Below are 24,525 nucleotides of genomic sequence, written 5' to 3' on the forward strand. Positions count from 1 at the left end.
TTTCTCATTTTTTTCCCTTGAAAAAAGCTAATATAGTTTATGTTATTGAAATAGGCTAGAATGTATGACAGTTCAGAGTTTACTTTGTTGTCTTGGTTTAAAAAAAGAAAAAGTGAGCAAGTGACAGGGGTGGAGATTTAGGATTTCTGAAAGCTAACATTATTTTACGAATCGATAGCTGATGGCCTGAAAACGATGGTCATGAGAGAAATGCCACCAAAAACAGAATAGAAAACTCCAAAAGCCAAGCAGTGTGGAGTTATTTAATGTAGAAGCAAATAGCCATGCATTCCCCAGATGTATATCACATCTGGAAAAAAACTCCTTTATGTTTTAGAAATGTTTTGGTACTCTCAACATTTTTTTTTTTTTTTTTTTTCGGTACGCGGGCCTCTCACTGCTGTGGCCTCTCCCGTTGCGGAGCACAGGCTCCGGACGCGCAGGCTCAGCGGCCATGGCTCACAGGCCCAGCCGCTCCACGGCATGTGGTATCTTCCCGGACTGGGGCACGAACCCATGTCCCCTGCATCGGCAGGCGGACTCTCAACCACTGCGCCACCAGGGAAGCCTCTCTCAACATTTTTGAGTTGAGAAAATGGCATACATTGTCCTTTCATCATGCTGGGCAAATTAGGTATTCAAGCATGGATTTTTAAAATCAGTGCATTCTTTTTCTTTTTAACTATAAATAAGTGATGTTTTCTAGTCACCCAGGGGTTGGGGGTATTTCCTTATTTTTCCGGTGGCCCATGTAAAGTTGTTTTCCCAGGTACGTTAGTCTAACAAATTATAAAGTACACATTGACCCTGAATTAAAGTTTATTTGATCACGTGGCCCGTTGATCTTAATTTTAAATTACCATTTCCTGGATCTTTGAGCCAGTCTCTTGCCAAGTATGGTTATAATACGCTCATAGTCCAAATCTCAGGTCTGATTCTTTCCAGTATCGATCATTTTTGGTAACTTATAGATGTACGACTGTCATCACTAAAGATCTGCTTTTCTAACTTTTATGTGTGTGAGTCTGTATGTGTGAGTGTGCGTGTATGTGTGAGTGTGCGTGTGTGTTAGTGTGTGAGTGTGAGCGTGTTGTGAGTGTGAGCTGTGTGTTAGTATGTGTGTGAGTGTTGTGTAAGAGTGTGTGTGTGTGAGTGAAGAGGGAGGTGGGAGGAAGCAGGAGGCAGAGAGAGGTGATGAAGACAGAAACACAGTGGGAGGCAGTGAGCTAAGAGACGAAAAAGAAAAAAAGAAAACTTTTACATGTATATCTGATTTTACTTAGAGTGAATTTTTTTTTTTTTTTGCGGTACGCGGGTCTCTCACTGTTGTGGCCTCTCCCGTTGCGGCTGTGCTCCGGAGGCGCAGGCTCAGCGGCCACGGCTCACGGGCTCAGCTGCTCCGCGGCATGTGGGACCTTCCCGGACCGGGACACGAACCCATGTTCCCTGCATCAGCAGGCGGGGTCTCAACCACTGCGCCACCAGGGAAGCCCAGAGTGAATTTTATACTGTGTTACGTCTCTCATAGAATCATCTTGATTTTTTAACCACTTGTATATAGGCTAGCTTTAATGTATTTCTGTTTTCTTTCCCCAGGGACACTATATGAGTATGTATCATGTGCATATTTATCTTTACATCTCTTGAAACTTTTTAGTTGTTACTTTAAAAGGGAATGTATATATGAATGGTTTATCAGCCTAAAACAGTTTCACTGTCCGATATAGGAACCACTAGTGACATGGGGCTAAGTTTAGGTTTAAATTAATTAAAATAAGACAATAAACAACTGTCGTTCAGTTGCACTAGCCATATTTCACCTGTTTAGTAGGCACGTGTGAGTAGTGATTACCATATTGGATGGTCAGATAGAGGACATTTCTGTCATCTTAGGAAGTTCTATTGCATAGTGCTGGTCATCAAATGAATGATGGATTCAGTTAAAATATAATCCACTTAAATCTTTTTAAGAGAAAGTATTTATTTCAAAAGTACATGTATTTCTATATGTGTTATTCCCTACAAGTCAACCCAGTCTTGGAAAACATGGTTTAAGAAACAGGATTGAGTTTTAATTAGGACATCAGATTTTGGGAAATAAATGCTTTCTTCTAAATGACTAGAAAATAATTTGTTTTCAATTCTGTATTTCCATTGCAGTATTGTTTACATCATAGACTGTGTGGTAAATTCTTTATCATATAGAAAATAAGATATGAAGTCCATGCTGGTGATCACCAATAGCAAGGAAAACGAGGGCGGGACAGGGGGGCCAAGAAGGTGGAGGTCTGCACCGAGGTGTCTTGAAGAAAGGGATTTCCCCTACTTGTTAATTACATAAGAAACATCAGTAAACCATGGAATAGAAAGCATTCATTTCAGACAACTTCGTAGCGATTGTCTGTAACGCCTTTTCTCACCTCATTTCTATATGTTTGATCCTTTGATTAGTAATATGACTTTTATTATGTGCTTAATTTTTTATAACCTCGTGACACGGCTTTTCTTATTTCTTTTCTAAAAGTACATTTGTTGAGTACTTTTAATATGATCCTGAATTTAGAAGCTCTTAAACACTATTATTTGAAGAAAAGAATACATTAAAAAAAAATTATTATATCTGACAGTCCAAAACTGTTGCTAACTCAGTTGTTATCCACCTTGTGAATATTGACGTGGAAGCTCAAGATTTCTCAATTCACAGTTAAATCCAAACCTGAATCAAAACATCATTGTAAATTAATTTTAACACACCACCACACGCTGAACTATCAGTTGCCTTTGTTTCAATGATGCCTCATCACATGAGAACATTTTTCACCTAGAAATATGAAGAAATCCATTTTAGGCTTGTGAGTAATTGTGAGTTGTTTTTGTTTTTATATGTATAAGTAATATGCCCTGATGTTTCATTATGGAGGGAAAAAAAGAAAGCTTTAAATAAAAGTAAGTTTTTAAAAATTCCTGATATAGGAAGCAAAAAAGCCAGTATAGTTTCTAATTGCCTTTTAGAGTCTCTGAGTTCCCTCATTACCTGTGATTTAAGCTAAAAATGAGGTAATTATAGATAACATCAGTGTTCATCTGGATGATCTTGGCACCTGCAGTCCTAATGTGGCTTACCCAGCTCTGGTGCCACACTTTATAGTCCGCTGCTGACATACCTAATTTACACTTCTCCTGTTTCCTTTGATTTTTAAGTTAGACGTTCCTTGTTCTATTTCGATAGTATTTTAAAAGCCACCCCTTTAAAATGGTGTAAAGGCACATACTTTTCTATGTGGAATATTGGAATCATGGTACAGCCCTTTCATTAAGAGAAATCTTTCCCTGATATATTTCTATACAGATTTAAACATTTACTGTGTCCTTTCTCCCTTTGCATTTGATAAAGCAAATATGATCGTAATTAATATGGCAATCTCCTCACATATTGGCATGCACTTTAGGATTATAAAATTGTAGACACCATTGTGCATCAGATGCAGTTTTCTCACCTGTGGTTCCTCACCTTCAAGTATTCTACCCATCTTGTCTGCCTTAAAGACCACCTTCCTTTGACCTGGCCTTTAGTTCTACTGTTCTACTAGTCTACTGTTCCTCTACTGTTCTACTGTTCCTTTAGTCACATCTCAAGGACGAGATGACGATGGTTGACTGGTGACCTTGTAAACCACAGGGCCATCTCTGAGAGCTCCTGCTCCACCCCGCCGCCCCCACCTCGTCTGTGACTTCTTGACCTTCCCTGTGGTGACGGGCCCTCCTCTGCTCCACTCAGCAACTTTATTATCAGTCAAAGCCAACGTAGCTCCTCTTGACCAAGTATTGGAGATACTCAGTACTAGACTGTAGTAGTATGTAGTGTGTAGTCTATGAACTCTTCTCAGTTATTGTAACTGTCTGGATTTCTTACGTTAGCTCCACAGAGACATTGTTCCCTGTCTAACTAAAGCCAGGAAATCGGGTAAAACCATCATATAAAGTATATCTAGTGTATCCTAATTTGGGACAACAATTCAGAAATTTTTTATTCCAGAATTGCCTCGTCATTTTTGCATTCTTTAGGTTATGAAAGTATTTAAACAATTAAATTGAGAAGCCGCTAACCAGTTTCATACTAATTTTATGTGCGTATCTTGGGAAAATACATTAAAATATATCATTAGAAATAGTTATCTCCTTATGATCATCAGCTGTATTTCTTCACTGCAAATTCTAGTTGATTTCCATGTCAAAAAAAAAAAAAAATTGCAAGAGCCTTAACTACCTAAATAGTTCTTCTTAAATGAAAGGCATCCATTGCTGCTGCAAAAATTAATTTCACTTATTTAGAAATTATTGTAGTGTTCATGGCCAATGAATGTTCTTCCCTGAGGAACACAGAGGTGTTCTCAGAATCCTGAACACAGTGCTTCCAGGGCAGCCAGTACTAATCTGCTAACATTGGCAGGGGAAATGAAACAGCCCGTTCCTGCCTCTTCTTGCTTAGATGCTGGTTACGGTTTCAGGGACCCAGTGCCTGCAATGCAGAGTCTTTGCCACTAGATGGCACTAGTGCGTTATCCAGAGAGTTTTTAAGGCCCAGGTTCCGTTTGAGGCGATTATGCACCTAAATGTCCCATGTGTTCTTAAACCACTCACAGTATCTGTTGACTTACCTTCTCAGTCCAACGGGTGAAAACTTCTCTCTATACTTTTGGACTTGATGTTCAAACTCTAAAAATGTAAGAAAGAAAATATAAGGTCGCATTCCTATCTTGCCTTGTTGCCAGGGGCCGTTTATGTCCTTTGATGTGTGCAGTATTATGCTTCCCTTTAGTGTTTTCAGCCATGTTATTCTGGAAGGTGCTTTTCCTAATTCTCATTCCATTTCTCTCTTGACAACTTATTTAAATTTTCTGGGCCTCAGTTTTGTCATTCATGGAGGGGGGAGGGGTTAAAATTATTCACCCCAGGAGGGTTGTTGTAGAGGTTAAAAGTGATTTACCCAAAATATTATATATTTTGAATGGACTTTTTTTAAGCATTTTTGAATGGATTTTTTTTTTCTTAGCATTTTGAGAACATCGCTGCTAGATTTTTGCTGTGACAGACTATATGTTTTCCTATGTAAGACAAAGTTTAGCAACTACCTTTTCTTTATTTTTGTTAATTAAACTGCAGAATTCCACCACTGACTCCTCAGTACTTACTATTATTTTCCCAGGTCTTCACCTGAGTTCAGGAGTGTTGTCCACCATTTGTATTTGTGATTGGAAAAAACTTTTATTTTTTTCCAGCTCCCTTCAAAGGGCTCAACTTTCCAACATTTTGTCCTCTATAGACTGTTTAACCTCTGACAGCTCAGTTTTTAGGGTGGCATTTCAGTGCCTACGGGGATACTATTTATCATTTTTTACACCGAGTTTTAATTTTTAGATATAAGATTATTTCACCCTCCTCTGCACTGCCAGAGTGCTTTGCCTTAATCATATGATTATTGGTTTACACATCCATCTACTCTCTTTAACTTTTTAAAATTTCTTTTTCAAATATCTCTGAGTGCTAAGCACACAGTAGGCACTAAATAGATGTTTATTATGTTTACTCTGTATCACAGTTTAATGAAACACCATTCCATAGAAGAGAAAGACAATATGTTTTCTTGTGGCCTTTACATAGTATCTCTGTTGTTAGAGCTCTCCATCAGTTTGAGATTTGTGCCTTAATTGGAACTATGAGTACCTATGAATAAATTCAAATGATTGTGAATTTCAGAGAGAATGTTTCCATTTCACATGCCTCAGTCTCCTTTATTCTTTACCAACACAGTAATCAAGGCACAGGGTCTTATTTGAGCTAACAAATAATTATCCTTCATGACGTAAGTGGTGTGTAACTTGACCTTGAAAGGCTCCTGACCTTGACAAGATGGCAATGAATCTAGCCACCAGCTGTGTCTACTTTCACAATGTCTTGGTACTTGTGAATAGGAGCTGATTTTGGAAGAGGCTGGAGGAGTCATTGCCTCACACTTTACCTCTCTGATCGGGAAGGTATTGGCGTTTTCAGGCCACGGAACTGCATGGTCTCGGACAAATTATTCCATTTGAAATCTGTGCTTTCTGTTCATAGACCACAAGCTATTTAAACATAGGCACGTTTTCGGAGATGTACTCCTGTAACGCTCTTTGTACTCGTTTTTTATCTCATCTTTGAGTATTACTGCAAACTGTATAAAAACAAAACTTGAACTGTGAGATGTGGGTAATATATGTGAAACTGTTGGGAAATGGATAATGTATTTAAAATATGATAGATAATACAAATGGACTAAAGTGATGTTCCAAAAACTCAAGAATTCAGTGAACTTCTCTTTGAACTTGGAGTGGCTAAGAATTACTTAAGCCTGAAGACAATGGAAAGAGCATCAAGAGGAAATAAATGTTAGGTTTAAATTATACACAAAAAGCTTCAGTGTGTTGAAAATCAAAATAATTGTGTTAAAAATACATATATATGGGGGCTTCCCTGGTGGCGCAGTGGTTGAGAGTCCACCTGCCGATGCAGGGGACACGGGTTCGTGCCCCGGTCCAGGAAGATCCCACATGCCGCGGAGCGGCTGGGCCCGTGAGCCATGGCCACTGAGCCTGCGTGTCTGGAGCCTGTGCTCCGCAACGGGAGAGGCCACAACAGCGAGAGACCCGCATACCGCAAAAAACAAACAAACAAACAAACATATATATGGCGGACAAAGGCGTGATGTCTTTAAGGTATGAAAAACTTCTCTCAGAACAATAAGCCCAAGGCACCAAGATAAAAGCTGTGTTATAATTATTATTAATAATGATATTAATTTGCTAAAATGTTATGATATGCCAGTCCCCTTCTAAGGACTGTTCATATATTTTAATTCTTATGATAATTATTTGAGGTAGATGCTATTATTATTATTCCATTTTACAGAAAGGAAGTTTTAAAAAAGAAATAAAATGGCCCAAAAGCATGAAAAATTTTCGGTTTTACTAATGATACAAAAGCAAGTGAAATCAAAATGAAATATTATTTTCTTTCATGAATAGCGTGATGGAAATAAGACATTTTCATGGAGTAGTGGTAGGAATTTATTTCTTTCCAGCATAGCATTGGCCTGTGTGTCGCATTTGTCACACTTAGCCACAAGCCCCTTCTGGCAGAAGCTTGGCGCGGCTGGAGATCAGTGCTGCGGGGGTGAGGCTGGAAGTTCTCCTGCTCGTGGCATTAGGGAACGTGCCATTGTCTCGGCCACTCTTCTGGAAAGCTCTGTGGGGAAGACGCAGCTTGCTCTGCAGTCAGGGTTTTGCACGTTAGGTGTGCAGTTGGTTATGATACCGGCTCTAAGATTGCCTTGCGTATGGCTGTCCTTTCTGAACACGAGTGGGGTCTGGCCGGAGACAACTGTGCATTACAGAGAAGGGTGATTGAGGGGTTTAGAGGCATTCTCTCGCGAGTTGGTCTCTGAAGAGATTGCCAGGCTTGCAGCTTTGATAATAAATTTTGCATTATAAGTTTATTGTGGCATTATGGAATCTGAGAGAAATTTCATAAAGCTGCACTCAGTAGCCTCAACTGTTGACAAATGATTCTTGATGTTTAGTTTGGTACCAGACGCAGGGAATATAGGTCTGCTTCCTTTATTCAAACTCAGTAAATGGTTTGGGACAATTAATTTCCAATTGTTTCCCAGTAGGGCAGATTTACTTGTATATTAATGAGGCACAGGTGTTGGGCCCCTGGTGTCTGCATGCCCGGGAGGCATATTTCAGTTGTTTATCTCCTCAGCCATAGGTGCAGGCGGCAGGGTACTCAAGCTTGCCTTTCACAGTTTTTACAGTGAGGCTTTTTAATTTTTTTGATGTTTTTTTTACATTTGCCTGCACCTGTTAAAATTTTAAAACTGATCGTGTGGAAAGAAGTTGCAGAGATTTCAATAGTAAATAGTACTAAAAACTAAAGAAAGTAGTCTTCTATATAATTGCCCAGCTTGACATGAAAGAAAAATGAGTTGATTTAATGAGATATTTCAGGTGAGAAGCCAATACGATCCATGGCCCACTTTTTGGTTGTGTATTTTTGGAGCAAGTATATCTTTGTCAATGGCTAAAGCAGTCATATACTTATATTAATATTCATTTTTTTCTTGTTGATTCACTGAACTGCAGTACCATCATTTTAGAGGCAGTGGAATAGCCTCCATAGACATTATGAATTTCAGTAGCTGGCATAATTATAGCGATCTACATATTCATTAAATCTACTAAAGAACTCTGTCCAAAAAGACAGCCATGCGTTCAGAAACAGTACACAAATAAATATATACGTTTTAAAAGTTGCATTTCTGAGACTTATTTAAAATTAAATTCCTGTAGCAGTCCTCTCCAAGCAGAGAATTTTAACAAAAGGATCCCCATGCTTTGGTTTCTTGCATCTAGGAAAGAATGGGAAGAACTATTTGTAAACAACAATTACTTGGCAACAGTAAGGCAGAAGGGGATTAATGGGCAGCTGAGAAGCAGCAGGTTCCGCAGCATTTGCTGGAAGGTAAGAAGAAAATATTTATTTACAGTTTGTAGTTGCAGTATATCAACATATTACCTGATGCCCCGGAAGATCACCCATGCGGGGGATCACTGAATTTTCCAAGAGACTTCACTCTCGAGGTTTTGGCTATCCAGGTTTATCTTTCATAGGACATTTGCTAATAAGGTTGAACCACCTTAGTCCTGGATAACCGGCGATGGTGAAGGAGTCATTTGAAATAACGGTCTTTTCATCCCATGTGATGGTGTGGAACTCAAGCAATGCCTTCCGGGTCCCCAGAGGCGTTTGCAGAAATCCTTGCTGCTGGAAGGGGGTGTGCGTGTGTGTGAATGTTTTCAGGCACCTATTATATCAAGTGCCGTCATGTAGTCACTCTCCCTTTTTTCTTCACAAATAACAGATGGAAAAGATTTTCCATATTTTTTTGTACTAGAAACACCGAGAGAAGGGCAGCAAGAAGGAGAAGTGGAGGGAGATTCGGTCAGTCTCCTTCCAGAGAAAGCCCATCAGTCACCACATGAGTGATGATGAGCTACAGTATCTCTTTCATTGCTCGGAAATCTGTCCCTTTTTGTTCTCTCAAAGTGAATCAGTTTAGATTGAGACTCACTTTTAAAATGACTTCTCTTGAAAGTTGTTTAGGATTCATCTGCACAAGTTCAGCATACGGAGCCTGCAGGTGAAGACAGTAAGGAACACATAATGTAGTAGACAGTTTGACATTTAATTATTGAGATTTAATAGTCGAAGTGCATTTTCCTTGCATTTGGTGCAGGCAGTGGAGGCAGGGGTTGTGCTGCTCGGCTGTTTGTACACAGGAGGTTTGGGCCCACCCCCAACTCCTTGTTGTTGAACTTTTTCATGTCTCCTTCATTGGCTAAAAATAAACTCAAACCCAGTTTTTTTTTTAATGTTGTATTAAGCTAAATTAAATCAAATTTGTCTTTTTAAGAATGCTTGTTATTTTCATAAGCTGACTGCTGGTTGTAAATTACGTTTTCTGCTGTAGAAGGAACGGCTTCAGTGCTCAGGCTGTGTCCTCAGATTGTTCCTCTCTGTCCTTTACCTGCTTGTTTGAAGACAGATCTGAAACCTTGAAACTAACAAATTGGACCTTGCGCCTGTTAATACACCCCAGCAGCCCTCCCTTAATATAAGAATGTAAAATAGAATTGTACTTGAACCTCAGTGAATTTTTCTTGTTCACTTTTATTATAAATTTGGAGGGGAGGTTGATTCCACCTTGTGATGTAGCTTTTGGGATCTTGTTCTTTGTTCACTTTTGGAATTGTCCAAATTTATATATTTCTTAAATACCCCCAAATATAATTGACTGAGGATTGGAATGGTAACATGAATATGAATATCTCCTTCAGTTTTCAGGGGGTGCCATTTGCCATAGTTTGACGTTTTACTTCTTAGGATTTTTATGAAAGTTTCCTTTTTTGTTTTTTGACAGCTCTTTCTTTGTGTTCTTCCTCAAGATAAGAGTCAGTGGATAAATAGAATTAAAGAATTAAGAGCATGGTATAGCAACATTAAAGAAATAGTAAGTTGTACTTTAATTAATGGAATTATTTTCTTAAGTATGCTTTGGAGTCCAGTAGCCTCTGATCTTTGCATTTGTGTTTTCTCTCTTTCTTTCCCAGCACATCACAAACCCGAGGAAGGTTGTTGGCCAGCAAGACTTGATGATCAATAATCCCCTTTCCCAGGATGAAGGGGTAAAGTTTGTCTTTATTCATATCTCAACCGCTTTTACCCATAAGAGTATGCTTATGTCTTGTTATCCATCACCACGAAAGCAGTGTTATACCATACCAATTATTATTATTTTTTTACCCCACGTGTTATACCACCTAAAACCAGATGGCCTTTATTCCATGCTGTGTATGGACAGTGTTGTAGGAAGCCAATGGTCTATTACTGGGGAAGGGCACTGCCAAGAAGAGGCCCCAGGGGTCTGTAAGAGCCGAAGGTCAGAGAGAAGAGCACGAAGCTGAGGGTTGAACTGTCCTCCCAGGGCCGCAGGGGGGAGCGGAAGGCTGCGGAGAGCCTCCCTTCCTGACAAAGGTAGAGAAGGCTTCACCTGGAAGGACCAGGTCACACGACGGAAAGCAACTGCTTGTAGTGAATCTGTGAACAAGTTTTTAAAGATCACGAAAAAGATCAGGCCCACGAGGAGTAATTACTACCTCAGAGGTATTAATTGTGTAACTTCTTCAGTTGCTGCTCTAATTCCTATTTCCGTGTTAATGGACTGTTTTTTTTTTCTCTGTCTTCTACATAACATTAACATTTCTTTTTCCTGATACATGTAATTATTATAATATAGTCTATGTTATAGCAGCATGAAATATTAAGCAATTTTTAAAACTTTAAGTTCACATTTTAAAAAGTACATAAAAATCTATTTCATTTAAAAACCTAATAGAGCGTAATAGAAAACGTTACATATCTTTCTTAGTGCGTTGGCAGTTCAGGTCAGGTTCAAGTGTGACCACTTGGCCAATGGGCCTCCTTTAATCCAGGTGGACCTTTTTGCTGTTGTAGGGGTAGCAGCAGATGTATAGCAGTAAAAGTATCATTCACTTTAAACAGATAGTAGAAAATTTTAAATGTACACAATAATAATATCACTGGAAAAGTTGATGTTAGAATAAAGATGTGTTTCTGAGATTAAAGTAGATTTTAATAAAAATTTTTCCAGGTTCAGGTTTCCTATCTGCAATGTAAAATCATAACTCAGAGAGGGATAAATTTAATCATTTAATTATTAAATTGAGATCATAAAAGTCAAGCAAAGTTGGGGTATTATTTTAAATAGGTTGCTTTCCTTATTTCAGAGTCTTTGGAACAAATTCTTCCAGGATAAAGAACTTCGGTCAATGATTGAACAAGATGTCAAAAGAACGTATGTAAAACTACCTACAGGTTACTTTCAATAATTAAAACTGGCGTTACCTCTTTGCAATTTTAGCAAAATATACAATCTTAATTGAATGCGGTATTCTACTTGTGTTAACAGTTATTTTGGCCGAAGTTTGATAATAATAATTACTTTCTATTCTTAAAGTATAGATTTTTGTGTTCCCTTTGTCAAAGTAAATTACATTTATAATATTAAAATAATATGTAAATACTTAACTATTTAAATCAGTTTTTCAGTTCCCAATGATTATTTGAAGTCATGTGCTCTGATTAAGGTTATATTTTATAGTCTTAATACTGGTTTTGCTAAAAAAAATTATCTTTTGCTTTACACCTTTGAATCTCTTTCTAATCAAATTACTTTTTAAAGGACAACTATTATTTTTACCCCCCCCCCTTATTTCTCGTCTTCTTCACACCATTCAAGTTTGCAAACAACTCAGTCTACTCAATATTTACTATATGAAGATTGGTTCTTTATTTAGCATGTAGTTAATGTCTATAACTTTTATATATTGGACCTCATCTTTTTGGGTCATGTAGTGAGAATTACATGGAATTTGTGTAGGAAAAGCCCAGGGTAAGTTCTAGCAATGTATGCTATAATCCTGGACATATTAATTTCAACAAACATCTTTCCCCCTTAGGTGTCCGTTTCCATAAAACAAGGGTAAGAGTAACCACCTCAAGGGATTGTTATAGATTAACATGTTGATAATGGTAGTAAATTTGATGTATTTATACTTTAAACTGCAAACTACATAAAGGTTAGTAAATTTGAGTTCATCATTGGGATCTGGGGTGAGCCAGGTATGTGCAGAGTCCTGAATCCACTGCTTCCTTCCAGGTCCTCCTATGGCTCTGCTTGTCTGCCCCACTCCCTCGTCCTTCTCCCCTAGTGCAATGTCAGGGCCACTGGCTCTCTGACATTCATCTCTTTCCAGGTCCCAAACAGAATAATCAGATGACACGGCCTTTTATAAGGTTATACTACATATTTAACACATGAGATTTCCTATTTTAAAATGGAAATAATTCAGAGGAGTCATGGGTTCAGAGAACAGCAAAACCGTAGCTAACTGGCCGTGATGGTGGGTTGGAGGTGTGAGGGAGGGATCATTTTGATGAGCTTGCTTAGGACGGGGGACTAAGCAGTGATACGGAAGCTACCCTCCAGTGTCAGGTGGTGGTGCTGTATCTCCAGTAGGTGGTTTCAGAAGGCAGAATGCTGCTGTATTGGTTCCCGGGAGGCACTCAGTAAATATTTTTTGGGTAAAACAAAGGGATGAATTTCCTCACCAATCATTTAGGGAACTAGCTGGGTAATCAGTGGCAATAAAACAGACCTCATAAAAACAAAAGGCACGGTGTATCTTGCTAACCAAGCAGTCAAGGTATCTGTTTTGGAAGATGCTGGGCAGTTATCTTAGAAAACTTGACAGCTTCTGTTTAAGAAGAGTTTTAGTGAGTGTCCTCTACTGTTGCCAAATGGAAATGGACATGTCATGGCACTGGGGCAGAGTCACACACTAGCGGCCACATGGGCCAGATTGGCCAAAAGAAATAGGAAAAAAAGAGAACGGCAAAGAAAAAAAGTTGGATGGCCAAACCAAACAAGAAGTGGCGTTGGGAGCCTCTTCATCATTTTGGTTGCTTAGCTCAAACGTTTCTGCTTTGCTGTGTGAGAAAATGTTATTTCTCAAAAGCTGTATTCTCGTAACTATTTGGTTTTATATTTTTTATGTATTTTTCTTACAAATACGTATGTGCGTATGCGTGTAACATACATACATGGCTATTTTTTTCCCCCTTATGATTTGTCTTCACTGGTGCATTTTAGTTAAGTTGACAAACCCAAGATGCAGGGAAGGCTGCTAGGAGGCCTATAGTTCATAGCCTGGGAGGGGGAGGTTGCAGACCTGCTTCCCCAGAAGGCTCTCCCAATGGCTCTCCCCTACATTTAGAGGAAGTCTCTCCTTGCCATCTGTATATAAATTTGGGGGCAAGTAACTTAGCTTGTAGGGTAAGGGTGTCCGTCTTATTTTAAAGCCACCAAATTGCCTAATCATAAAAGCTGAATAGCTTAAATAATTTTACTGCTTTAGGCAATACACCCTCTTTATTTATTTATTTTTAACAAATTTCATTTATTTATATTTTGGACACGTGGCACATGGGATCCTAGTTCCCTGACCAGGGATCAAATCCATGCCCCCTGCATTGAAAGCACGGAGTCTTAACCACTGGACCGCCAGGGAGGTCCCGATACACCCTCTTTAGAAGGCACTATGTTATCTCCAATGTGTGGTTTTCAATCCAGTCAGTACAGCAGCTCATAAAGCAACAGGAGAAGAAAGGGAGACGCACAGCTCAGTGAATGTTACACGGTGTTACGCGTTCACTAGCATCTGTGAGAGAATTTGGCGTTCTTTGAGTTTATATTTTACTGAATGTCTACTCTGTTTCAGGCCTGTCCTTTCCCTGGGGGAACAAGGTGGTGAGGGAATAGGTGGTGAGTAAGACAGACAAGGTCCTGCCATCACAGGATGTACATTTCAGTGTGGGTTGCTGGGGAGTGAGACAATGTGCCCGTCTAGATAAAGAGGGTAATGGTAGAGGGTGGTGATTGCTGTGAAGAAATCAAGCAGGATAATAGGACAGCTAGACGGGTGGCTGCTTTAAGAACAGTCATCGGCAACGGCATCTCTGAGAAGACGACATTTGAGCTGAGAAGTGACACATTTTAAATTTTTTAATTTATTTTATTTTTGGCTGTGTTGGGTCTTCGTTTCTGTGCGAGGGCTTTCTCTAGTTAGGCGAGTGGGGGCCACTCTTCATCGTGGTGCGCAGGCCTCTCACTGTCGCGGCCTCTCTTGTTGCGGAGCACAGGCTCCAGATGCGCAGGCTCAGTAGTTGTGGTTCACGGGCCCAGTTGCTCCGCGGCACGTGGGATCCTCCCAGACCAGGGCTCGAACCCCTGTCCCCTGCATCGGCAGGCAGATTCTCAACCACTGCGCCACCAGGGAAGCCCCATAAGTAACACATTTTAAAAAGCCAGCCATGTGAAGATGTAGGGGAAGCCCATTCCAGGCAGGGGGGACAGCTGGTGCAGAGTCTTCAGTGAAAGTGGGCTGAGGGTTCAGAGGAACTGAAGGGAGGCCGCGGTGGCTGCAGGCGGGTGATCACAGTAGGGAGGCCTGAGAGGTGGTCCTGCCGACCACAGTGAGGGGTTTGGGTTTGGTCCCACTTGGAGGGCACTGAGCAGGGGCATGAGGTCTGAGAAGAGAATTCTGGCTGCCGCGCAGTGGGGTGAAGCACGGAAGCTGGGAGGGCCGCCAGGAGTTGGTTGCTGTGTCCCAAGTTCAGTGGTGTCGGTGACATAGACTGAAGATGAAGATGGGAGTAGATGAGGTGAGGACATACATTTTATATTTTAAAATACAAATTAGGTGTCATTATTTGTAGCTTTCTCACATTCTGCGATTCTATTCCATTGTTACTAGTCTGTTTTGGGCCCTTTTTACGTCTTACCTGGAGTTTCTTACTTGTTTAACTGTTTTCCTTGGATCTGTTAACTTTCTCTTCCAGTCCAACCCACGTGTTATAGCCTTGTTTTCCCGAAGCACATTTCTAGTCATGCTCCTACTTGCCTAATCTAAGACCTTCTGCGACTCTCTGTGGTTTGCAGAAGATGTACTTAACCCAGACTCCCGAACACACACACAGTTCCCTTTTAGGGCTTTCCAGTTACTTTTCTGTTATTGATTTCTCGTTTGATTTCATTGTGGTCTGAGGGCAGACACTGTATGATGTCTCTTCTGTCAAATTTGTTAAAGTGTGTTTTATGGTTCAGAATGGGATCTACCTCTGTCAGCATTCCATGTGAACTGGAGGAGAATATGTACCCTGCTGTTGTTGGATAAAGTGGTCTGTAGATGTCAGTTAGATCCAGTTGATTGATGACGTTGCTGAGTTCAACTCGGTCCTTACTGGTTTGCTGCCTGCCAGGCCTGTCCATTTCTGATAGAGGGGTGTTGAAGTTGCCAACCGTGATAGTGGATTCTTTTATTTCTCTTTCCAGTTTCATCGGGTTTTACATTGCATAGTGTGATGCTCTGTTACTAGGTGCATACCTGTTAAGGGTTGTATGCCTTCTTGGAGAATTGATCCCTTTATCATTATGCAATGTCCTTTCTTATCTTTTAACTAGTGTTAGCATGGTATGTTGTTCTCCAACTATTTACTTTTAATCTACATATGTTGTTCTATTTAAAGTGGTTTCTTAAAGGCAGCGTATAGTTGGGTCTTGTTTTTTTGATCCACTCTGACAATGTCTGTCTTTTAATTGGTGCATTTAGGTGGTCTACATTGAGGTTCAAAGTGATTACTGATATAGTTGGATTATTATCTGTCATATTTGTTACTGTTTTCTATTCATTACCTTGTTCTTTATTCCTACTTTTGTCTTCTACTCTTTTCCTACCTTTCATAGTTTTAATTGAGCATCTTAGATTATTCCATTTTCTCTCCTTTCTCAGCATGTTGGTTATACTTCTTTTACTTTTTTTCTTAGTAGTTACCTGGGACTTTGCAATATACATTTCAGCAAACCCACTTTCAAATTACACTCTACCACTCCAAAGATACTGTCAGTGCCTTATAAGAGCAAAATAATTCTGATTCCTCCGTGCTGTGTCCCTTGTATGATTTCTGTCATTCATTTCACTTATACGTAAGCATATGTAAGCATATGTATCCATATGTATACATACACACAGGCATGCATAATTGAATGTATTGTTGGTATTATTATTTTAAACAAATTGTTATCTGTTATATCAGTTAAGAGCAAGAAAAAAGAAAGTTTTTATTTTACCTTTATTCCTTCTTACACTCTTCCTTTATGTAGATCAGAGTCAGAAATTATTTTCCTTTTTTCTAAAGAACATTTAAAATAATTTCTTGTAAGGCAAGTGTACTGACAGATTCTCACAATTTTTGCTTATCTGAGAAAGTTTTTATTTCTCCTTCACTTTTGAAGGGTAATTTTGTGGGATACAGAATTCCAGGTTGGTGGGTTTCTTCCTTTTCAACACTTTAAATATTTCAGTTCATGCTCTTCTGTCTTGCATGGTTTCTGAGGAGAAGTTGGATGTAGTTCCTTATTCCTATATAGAAAAGATGTTTCCCCCCGCCCCTTTGAGGACTTTATCTTTGATTTTCAGCAGTTTGCAAATGATATACCTAGGTGTCGTTCTTTTGGCGTTTATATTCCTTGGTAATCTCTGAGCTTCCTGGTTCTGTGGTTTGGTAGCTGACATTAATTTGGGAAATTTCTCAGTTATTATTTCAAATATTTCTTCTGTTCCTTTTTCTCTCTCTTCTCCTTCTGATATTTCCATGATGTGTATGTTACACCTTTTATGGTTGTCCCACAGTCTTTGGATGTTCTGTTCTATTTTTTTGTCTTTGTTCTCTTTGCTTTTCAGTTGTTGAGGATTCTATTGAGATATCCTCTGGTGCAGATTCTTTTCTCAGCTGTGTCCAGTCTACTAAGGAGCCCATTAAAGGCGTTCTTCATTTCTCTTACAGTGTTTTTGTATGTCTAGAATTTCTTTTTGGTTCTTTCTTAGGATTTCCATCTTTGGCTTACATTGCCTGTCTGTTCTTGCATGCTATCTACTTTATCCACTAGAGCCCTGAGCATGTTAATCATACTTGTTTTAAATTCCTGATTCCCTAATTCCAACATCCCTGCTTTCTTTGGTTCTGATGTTTGCTCTGTCTCTTCGAATTGTTTGTTTGTTTTTTGCTTTTTGGTGTGCCTTGTGAAGTTTGTTGTTGTTTTATGATAGCCAGACATTTGTACTGGCTGAAGGAACTGCTGTAAATAGGTCGTTAGTAATGTGGTGATAAGGTGAAGGGAGAGGGGAAGTGTTCTTTAGACTTACCACCAGTCTTTTAGGGATGTGCCTCTGGACTGTGCCCTTCACAAGTGTTTCTCAGGTCTCCCTACCCACTTAGATGGGACAGGATGGCAGAGGGGGTTGGAGTTGGGTATTTGCCTTTCCCCAGGTCAGTTAGGGTCTGATGGTATCCCAGCAGGTTAGGCTCTGGTTAACTAGTTTTCCTTGCAGGCAGGCTTTGTTAAGAAGAGCAGAGTGCTCTATGCAGATTGCCCCCTTTACCCCTTCACCTGTCGGAAGCTGAGGGGATTTTCCTCTGATACTTACTGTGGGAACCTGGTCGAGCTCCTGGAAGTAAATCTCACAATATTGTGTGGGCCTCCCTGTGATGGGGTTTTCCTGGAGTTTTTGAACTCTCAGAGCTGTCCAGTGAGCTTCTAGCAATCTGTCAATTACAGTTCAGGTTTTCCTTCCCCAGCACTGGTTCCTGCCAGGGGTTCTGCTTGTGAGTCTTTGTTCTGGTAAATGTGGCTCCCTGTATTTGTGTGTCTGTCTCTCCAATTTTGGGGACAGCGGTTTGCCCTGTGTCCTCGCCTCTCTTAGGAATCCAAGAAGAGATGTTGGTTTTTCAGTCTGCTCAGCTTTTTACTTGTTGTTAGGTTAGAGTAGTGATGTCCAAGCTACTTATATGAAGAACCAGAAACCTGACGTCCCTCCAGAATTCCCTTTTAGACCAGTGCTCTGGCATTGTTTCCTGCACAGGTTTTTGCTTTCCATTTGCATTCTTCAGCTGCTCCTCTGCTGGAATTACACTTCCCCCTACTGCTCCCTGTTGGAGTCCTGACAGCTCATCCTTCAAGGCCTCTGAGTTCATCACCACCCTGTTCATGACGCATGTTCCAGTCTTTACAATTGGAAATCATTCGTGCCGATTCTGTGTTACAGTGGAATTTTCTTAATAACTCTGTGATAATATTACTTAAGTTTATTTCATCTTATATTTATTTAGACCTGCCAGTGTATTCAATCTGCCAATGTATTCGATACATTTATATTAATCTCCTTGGCACTGCAGATGCCAAGACAAATATGGCATGGGCCCTTAAGAAGCTCAAAGTCTAATAGAGAAAGCAGACCTAAAAAAAGTTACAGTGCAAAATAGCAATACTATGATGGAAAGAGTATGCACAGGAGCTCTGGTATCAGCCCAGGTCTCATCTTTCAGACCTAATGATAACCCCTGGAGGGCATGGACCAAATCTTACTTCTGTCACACTGTGCAGAATCAGGGTTATGCTTATTAATAAATGTTCTTTGATGGTGAATCTTATCACTGATGATCGGTATTGTTCAATTTTAGTAATAACAGTCTCTAACATTTTCACTCTTCAGAAACATGAACACACTTAAAAAAATACTATTGTCAGCCTTCTAGTCTGAGTTTAAACAAGATAATTTCGTCTCGTGAGCTGTGTTGTTGCCATCATTATTGAATGTATTTGATCTGAATATGTCACTGTATTAAATATAATCTCCTCGTTCAACTAATTTTAATATTCTTTTCTTCTACTAACTTTTTTTTTGCCTCAAAGCGTTTTGTATTCATTTCAATTAATTGTTCCTTACCTCAACCCAATGAGGTTGTTACTGTTCTCATTTTTATTACTGAATGAAAAAAAAACAGCTGAAAATCAAAAGGTAAATCAAGTAGCTTCCAATTTACAGCATTTCGAATTCAGAACTTGAGTCGTCCATTCTGAACCAATTTTGCCATGCTTCAAAGGCTGTAACATTAAATGAAATTCAGTATTATTTAAAATGATGGGAAATATTGAGTTCAGAATAAAAGATCATTTCCATATTAGATACCAAAGAAGTCTGTTATTTGGTCTATCAAGGTCTATTCTAAAAGTATATTTATAGCGTCTACAACATCATTTGCAAAGTAACATATTTATAAGCTATTGCCAAACATATTTATAAGCTATGGCCCGGCTTTTCTTCAAATGCGTTCTCCCTCTCTCCTGAATTAAATGATTAAAATTCTTTAACTTACTTTTATTATTGTAATGGTACCTATGTTTAACAGTCGATCTCACTGCCTGTCAGGTTTCCTGGTCGTTGTCTTCAGTTTCTGGTCTTTCATGTTTTTGGTTATTGTAGGGTCCTTAGGGTTGGCAGTTCAGGCAGCTCACTCATAGTTCATTCCGCTCTGTCCCACTTGAATCTCCATGACATGGTTAAATCTTTAATGATCCAGCTTTCTCATTTGATGCTCCCTTTCATTTATAGTTCCCGTATGGGCCAAGCTGTAGACGTAATCTATTTCAGCAAACTTTCTTTCCTCAAATTTTTTTTTATCTTGTCATTTGATATTTTGTGGATTCATTAATAATTGATAAAATGTTCTCTTTAAAACCACAGATGTAAAAATTCCGAATGTAGAGCATTTTTCCACGCCTTTTTTTTTCTGTTAAAAAATAAAAAAAGAAGGACCCAAGATGGCAGAGTAGAAGGATGTGCGCTCACTCTCTCGCGCGAGAACCCCAGAATCACAACTAGCTGCTGGACAGTCATCGACAGGAAGACACTGGAACTCACCAAAAAAGATACCCCACATCAAAAGGCAAAGGAGAAGCCACACTGAGACGAAAGGAAGGGCGCAATCACAGCAAAATCAAATCCCATAACTGCTAGGTGGACGACTCACAAACTGGAGAACTCTTATACCACAGAAGTCCACCCACTGGAGTGAAGGTTCTGAGCCCTATGTCATGCTTCCCAACCTGAGGGTCCGGCAATGGGAGGAGGAATTCCTAGAGAATCAGACTTTGAAGGCTAGCGGGATTTGATTGCAGAACTTCGACAGGACTGGGGGAAACAGAGACTCCACTCTTGAAGGGCACACACAAAGTAGTGTGTGCATCGGGACCCAGGGGAAAGAGCAGTGACCCCAGGGGAGACTGAACCAGACCTACCTGATAGTGTTGGAGGGTCTCCTGCAGAGGCGGGGTGTGGCTGTTGGTCACCGTGGGGACAAGGACACTGGCAGCAGAAGTTCTGGGAAGTACTCCTTGGCATGAGCCCTCCCAGAGTCTGTCATTAGCCCCACCAAAGAGCCCAGGTAGGCTCCAGTGTTGGGTTGCCTCAGGCCAAACAACCAACAGGGAGGGAACCCAGCCCCACCCATCAGCAGACAAGCGGATTAAAGTACTACTGAGCTCTGCCCACCAGAGCAACAGCCAGCTCTACCCACCACCAGTCCCTCGCATCAGGAAACTTGCACAAGCCTCTTAGATAGCCTCATCCACCAGAGGGCAGACAGCAGAAGCAAGAAGAACTATAATCCTGGAGCCTGTGGAACAAGAACTACCTTCACAGAAAGATAGACAAGATAAAAAGGCAGAGGGCTATGTACCAGATGAAGGAACAAGATGAAACCCCAGGAAAACAACTAAATGAAGTGGAGATAGGCAACTTTCCATAAAAAGAATTCAGAATAATGATAGTGAAGATGAACCAGGACCTCGGAAAAAGAAAGGAGGCAAAGATCGAGAACGAAAACTACACTAGAAGGAATCAATAGCAGAATAACTGAGGCAGAAGAACGGATAAGTGACCTGGAAGACAGAATGGTGGAATTCACTGCTGAGGAACAGAATAAAGAAAAAAGAGTGAAAATAAAAGAAGACAGCCTAAGAGACCTCTGGGACAACATTAAACGCAACAACATTCGCCTTATAGGGGTCCCAGAAGGAGAAGAGAGACAGAAAGGACCTGAGAAAATATTTGAACAGATTATAGTCGAAAACTTCCCTAACATGGGAAAGGAAATAGCCACCCAAGTCCAGGAAACACAGAGAGTCCCATACAGGATAAACCCAAGGAGAAACATGCCAAGACACATAGTAATCAAACTGGCAAAAATTAAAGACAAAGAAAAATTATTGAAAGCAGCAAGGGAAAAACGACAAATAACATAGAAGGGAACTCCCGTAAGGTTAACAGCTGATTTCTCAGCAGAAACTGTACAGGCCAGAAGGGAGTGACATGATATACTTAAAGTGATGAAAGGGAAGAACCTACAACTGAGATTACTCTACCCTGCAAGGATCTTATTCAGATTCGATGGAGAAATCAAAAGCTTTACAGACAAGCAAAAGCTAAGAGAATTCAGCACCATCAAACCAGCTCTACAGCAAATGCTAAAGGAACTTCTCTAAGTGGGAAACACAAGAGAAGAAAAGGACCTACAAAAACAAACCTAGAACAATTAAGAAAATGTTCATAGGAACATACCTATCCATAATTACCTTAAACCTGAATTTAAGGACGTTTAACCAACCAAAAGACACAGGCTTGCTGAATGGATACAAAAAAAGATATATATGCTGTCTACAAGAGACCCACTTCAGACCTAGGGACACATACAGACTGAACGTGAGGGGATGGAAAAAGATATTCTATGCAAATGGAAACCAAAAGAAAGCTGGAGTAGCAATACTCATATCAGATAAAATAGACTTTAAAGAATGTTACAAGAGACAAGGAAGGACACTACATAACGATCAAGGGATCAATCCAAGAAGAAGATATAACAGTTATAAATATATATGCACCGAACAAAGGAGCACCTCAATACATAAAGCAACTGCTAACAGCTATGAAAGAGGAAATCGACAGTAACACAGTAATAGTGGGGAACTTTAACACCTCACTTACACCAGTGGACAGATCATCCAAAATGAAAATAAATAAGGAAACAGAAGCTATAAATGACACAGTAGACCAGATAGATTTAATTGATATTTATAGGACATTCCATCCAAAAACAGCAGATTACACTTTCCTCTCAAGTGCACATGGAACGTTCTCCAGGATAAATCACATCTTGGGTCATAAATCAAGCCTCAGTAAATTTAAGAAAATTGAAATCATATCAAGCATCTTTTCTGACCACAGTGCTCTGAGATTAGAAATGAATTATGGGGAAAAATACATAAAAACCGCAAACACATGGAGGCTAAAAAATACGTTACTAAATAACCAAGAGATCACTGAAGAAATCAAAGAGGAAATCAAAAAATACCTAGAGACAAATGACAATGAAAACACAATGATCCAAAGCCTATGGGATGCAGCAAAAGCAGTTCTAAGAAGGAAGTTTATAGCTATACGAGCCTACCTCAAGATACAAGAAAAATCTCAAATAAATAATCTAACCTTATACCTAAAGGAACTAGAGAAAGAAGAACAAACAAAACCCAAAGTTAGCAGAAGGAAAGAAATCATAAAGATCAGAGCAGAAATAAATGAAATAGAAACAAAGAAAACAATAGCAAAGATCAATAAAACTAAGAGCTGGTTCTTTGAGAAGATAAACAAAATTGATAAACCATTAGCTAGACTCATCAAGAAAAAGAGGGAGAGGACTCAAATCAATAAAATTAGAAATGAAAAAGGAGAAGTTACAGCAGACGCCGCAGAAATCCAAAGCATCCTAAGAGACTACTACAAGCAACTCTATGCCAGTAAAATGGACAACCTGGAAGAAATGGACAAATTATGAGAAAAGCGCAACCTTCCAAGATGGAACCAGGAAGAAATAGAAAATATAAACAGACCAATCACAAGTAGTGAAGTTGAAACTGTGATTAAAAATCTTCCAACAAAAGTCCAGGACCAGATGTCTTCACAGGTGAATTCTATCAAACATTTAGAGAAGAGCTAACACCCATCCTTCTCAAACTCTTCCAAAAAATTACAGAGGAAGGAACACTCCCAAACTCATTCTATGAGGCCACCATCACCCTGATACCAAAACCAGACAAAGATACTACAAAAAAAGAAAATTACAGACCAATATCACTGATGAATATAGATGCAAAATTCCTCAACAAAATACTAGCACACAGAATCCAACAACACATTAAAAGGATCATACACCATGATGAAGTGGGATTTATCCCAGGGATACAAGGATTCTTCAATATACACAAATCAATCAATGTGATACACCATATTAACAAACTGAAGAATAAAAACCATATGATCATATCAATAGATGCAGAAAAAGCTTTTGACAAAATTCAACACCCACTTATGATAAAATCTCTCCAGAAAGTGGGCATAGAGGGAACCTACCTCAACATAATAAAGGCCACATATGACAAACATCATTCTCAGTGGTGAAAAACTGAAAGCATTTCCTCTAAGATCAGGAACAAGACAAGGATGTCCACTTTCACCACTATTATTCAACATAGTTTTGGAAGTCCTAGCCACGGCAATGAGAGAAGAAAAAGAAGTAAAAGGAATACAAATTGGAAAAGAAGAAGTGAAACTGTCACTCTTTGCAGATGATATGATACTATACATAGAGAATCCTAAAGATGCCACCAGAAAACTACTAGAGCTAATCAATGAATTTGGTAAAGTTGCAGGATACAAAATTAATGCACAGAAATCTCTTGCATTCCTATACACTAATGATGAAAAATCTGAAAGAGAAATTAAGGAAACACTCCCATTTACCATTGCAAAAAAAGGAATAAAATACCTAGGAATAAACCTACCTATGGAGACAAAAGACCTGTATGCAGAAAACTATAAGACACTGATGAAAGAAATTGAAGATGATACCAACAGATGGAGAGATATACCATGTTCTTGGATTGGAGAATCAATATTGTGAAAATGACTATACTACCCAAAGGAGTTTACAGATTCAGTGCAATCCCTGTCAAATTACCAATGGCATTTTTTACAGAAGTAGAACAAAAAATCTTGAAGTTTGTATGGAGACATAAAAGACCCCGAATAGCCAAAGCAGTCTTGAGGGAAAAAAACAGAGCTGGAGGAATTAGACTCCCTGACTTCAGACTATACTACAAAGCTACAGTAATCAAGACAATATGGTACTGGCACAAAAACAGAAAGATAGATCAATGGAACAAGATAGAAAGCCCAGAGATAAACCCACACACCTATGGTCAACTAATCTATGACTAAGGAAGCAAGGGTATACAATGGAGAAAAGACAGTCTCTTCAATAAGTGGTGTTAGGAAAACTGGACAGCTACATGTAAAAGAATGAAATTAGAACATTCCCTAACACCATACACAAAAA

The 24,525-nt window shown here is 39.4% G+C and overlaps 1 protein-coding gene across 1 annotated transcript in view; it reads left to right on the forward strand.

The window, feature by feature from the left end:
* Nucleotides 1-24,525, forward strand: part of TBC1D5 (TBC1 domain family member 5) — a 543,452-nt gene that overhangs the window by 282,150 nt on the left and 236,777 nt on the right. Inside the window, exons 6-9 of the mRNA XM_060149553.1 lie at nucleotides 8,451-8,559; nucleotides 10,019-10,108; nucleotides 10,209-10,283; nucleotides 11,406-11,473. Coding sequence (XP_060005536.1) covers nucleotides 8,451-8,559; nucleotides 10,019-10,108; nucleotides 10,209-10,283; nucleotides 11,406-11,473 — 342 coding nt within the window. The remainder of the gene's footprint in view (nucleotides 1-8,450; nucleotides 8,560-10,018; nucleotides 10,109-10,208; nucleotides 10,284-11,405; nucleotides 11,474-24,525) is intronic.

This window comes from Lagenorhynchus albirostris, chromosome 5 (genome assembly GCF_949774975.1).
Source record: "Lagenorhynchus albirostris chromosome 5, mLagAlb1.1, whole genome shotgun sequence".
Classification (NCBI taxonomy): domain Eukaryota; kingdom Metazoa; phylum Chordata; class Mammalia; order Artiodactyla; family Delphinidae; genus Lagenorhynchus; species Lagenorhynchus albirostris.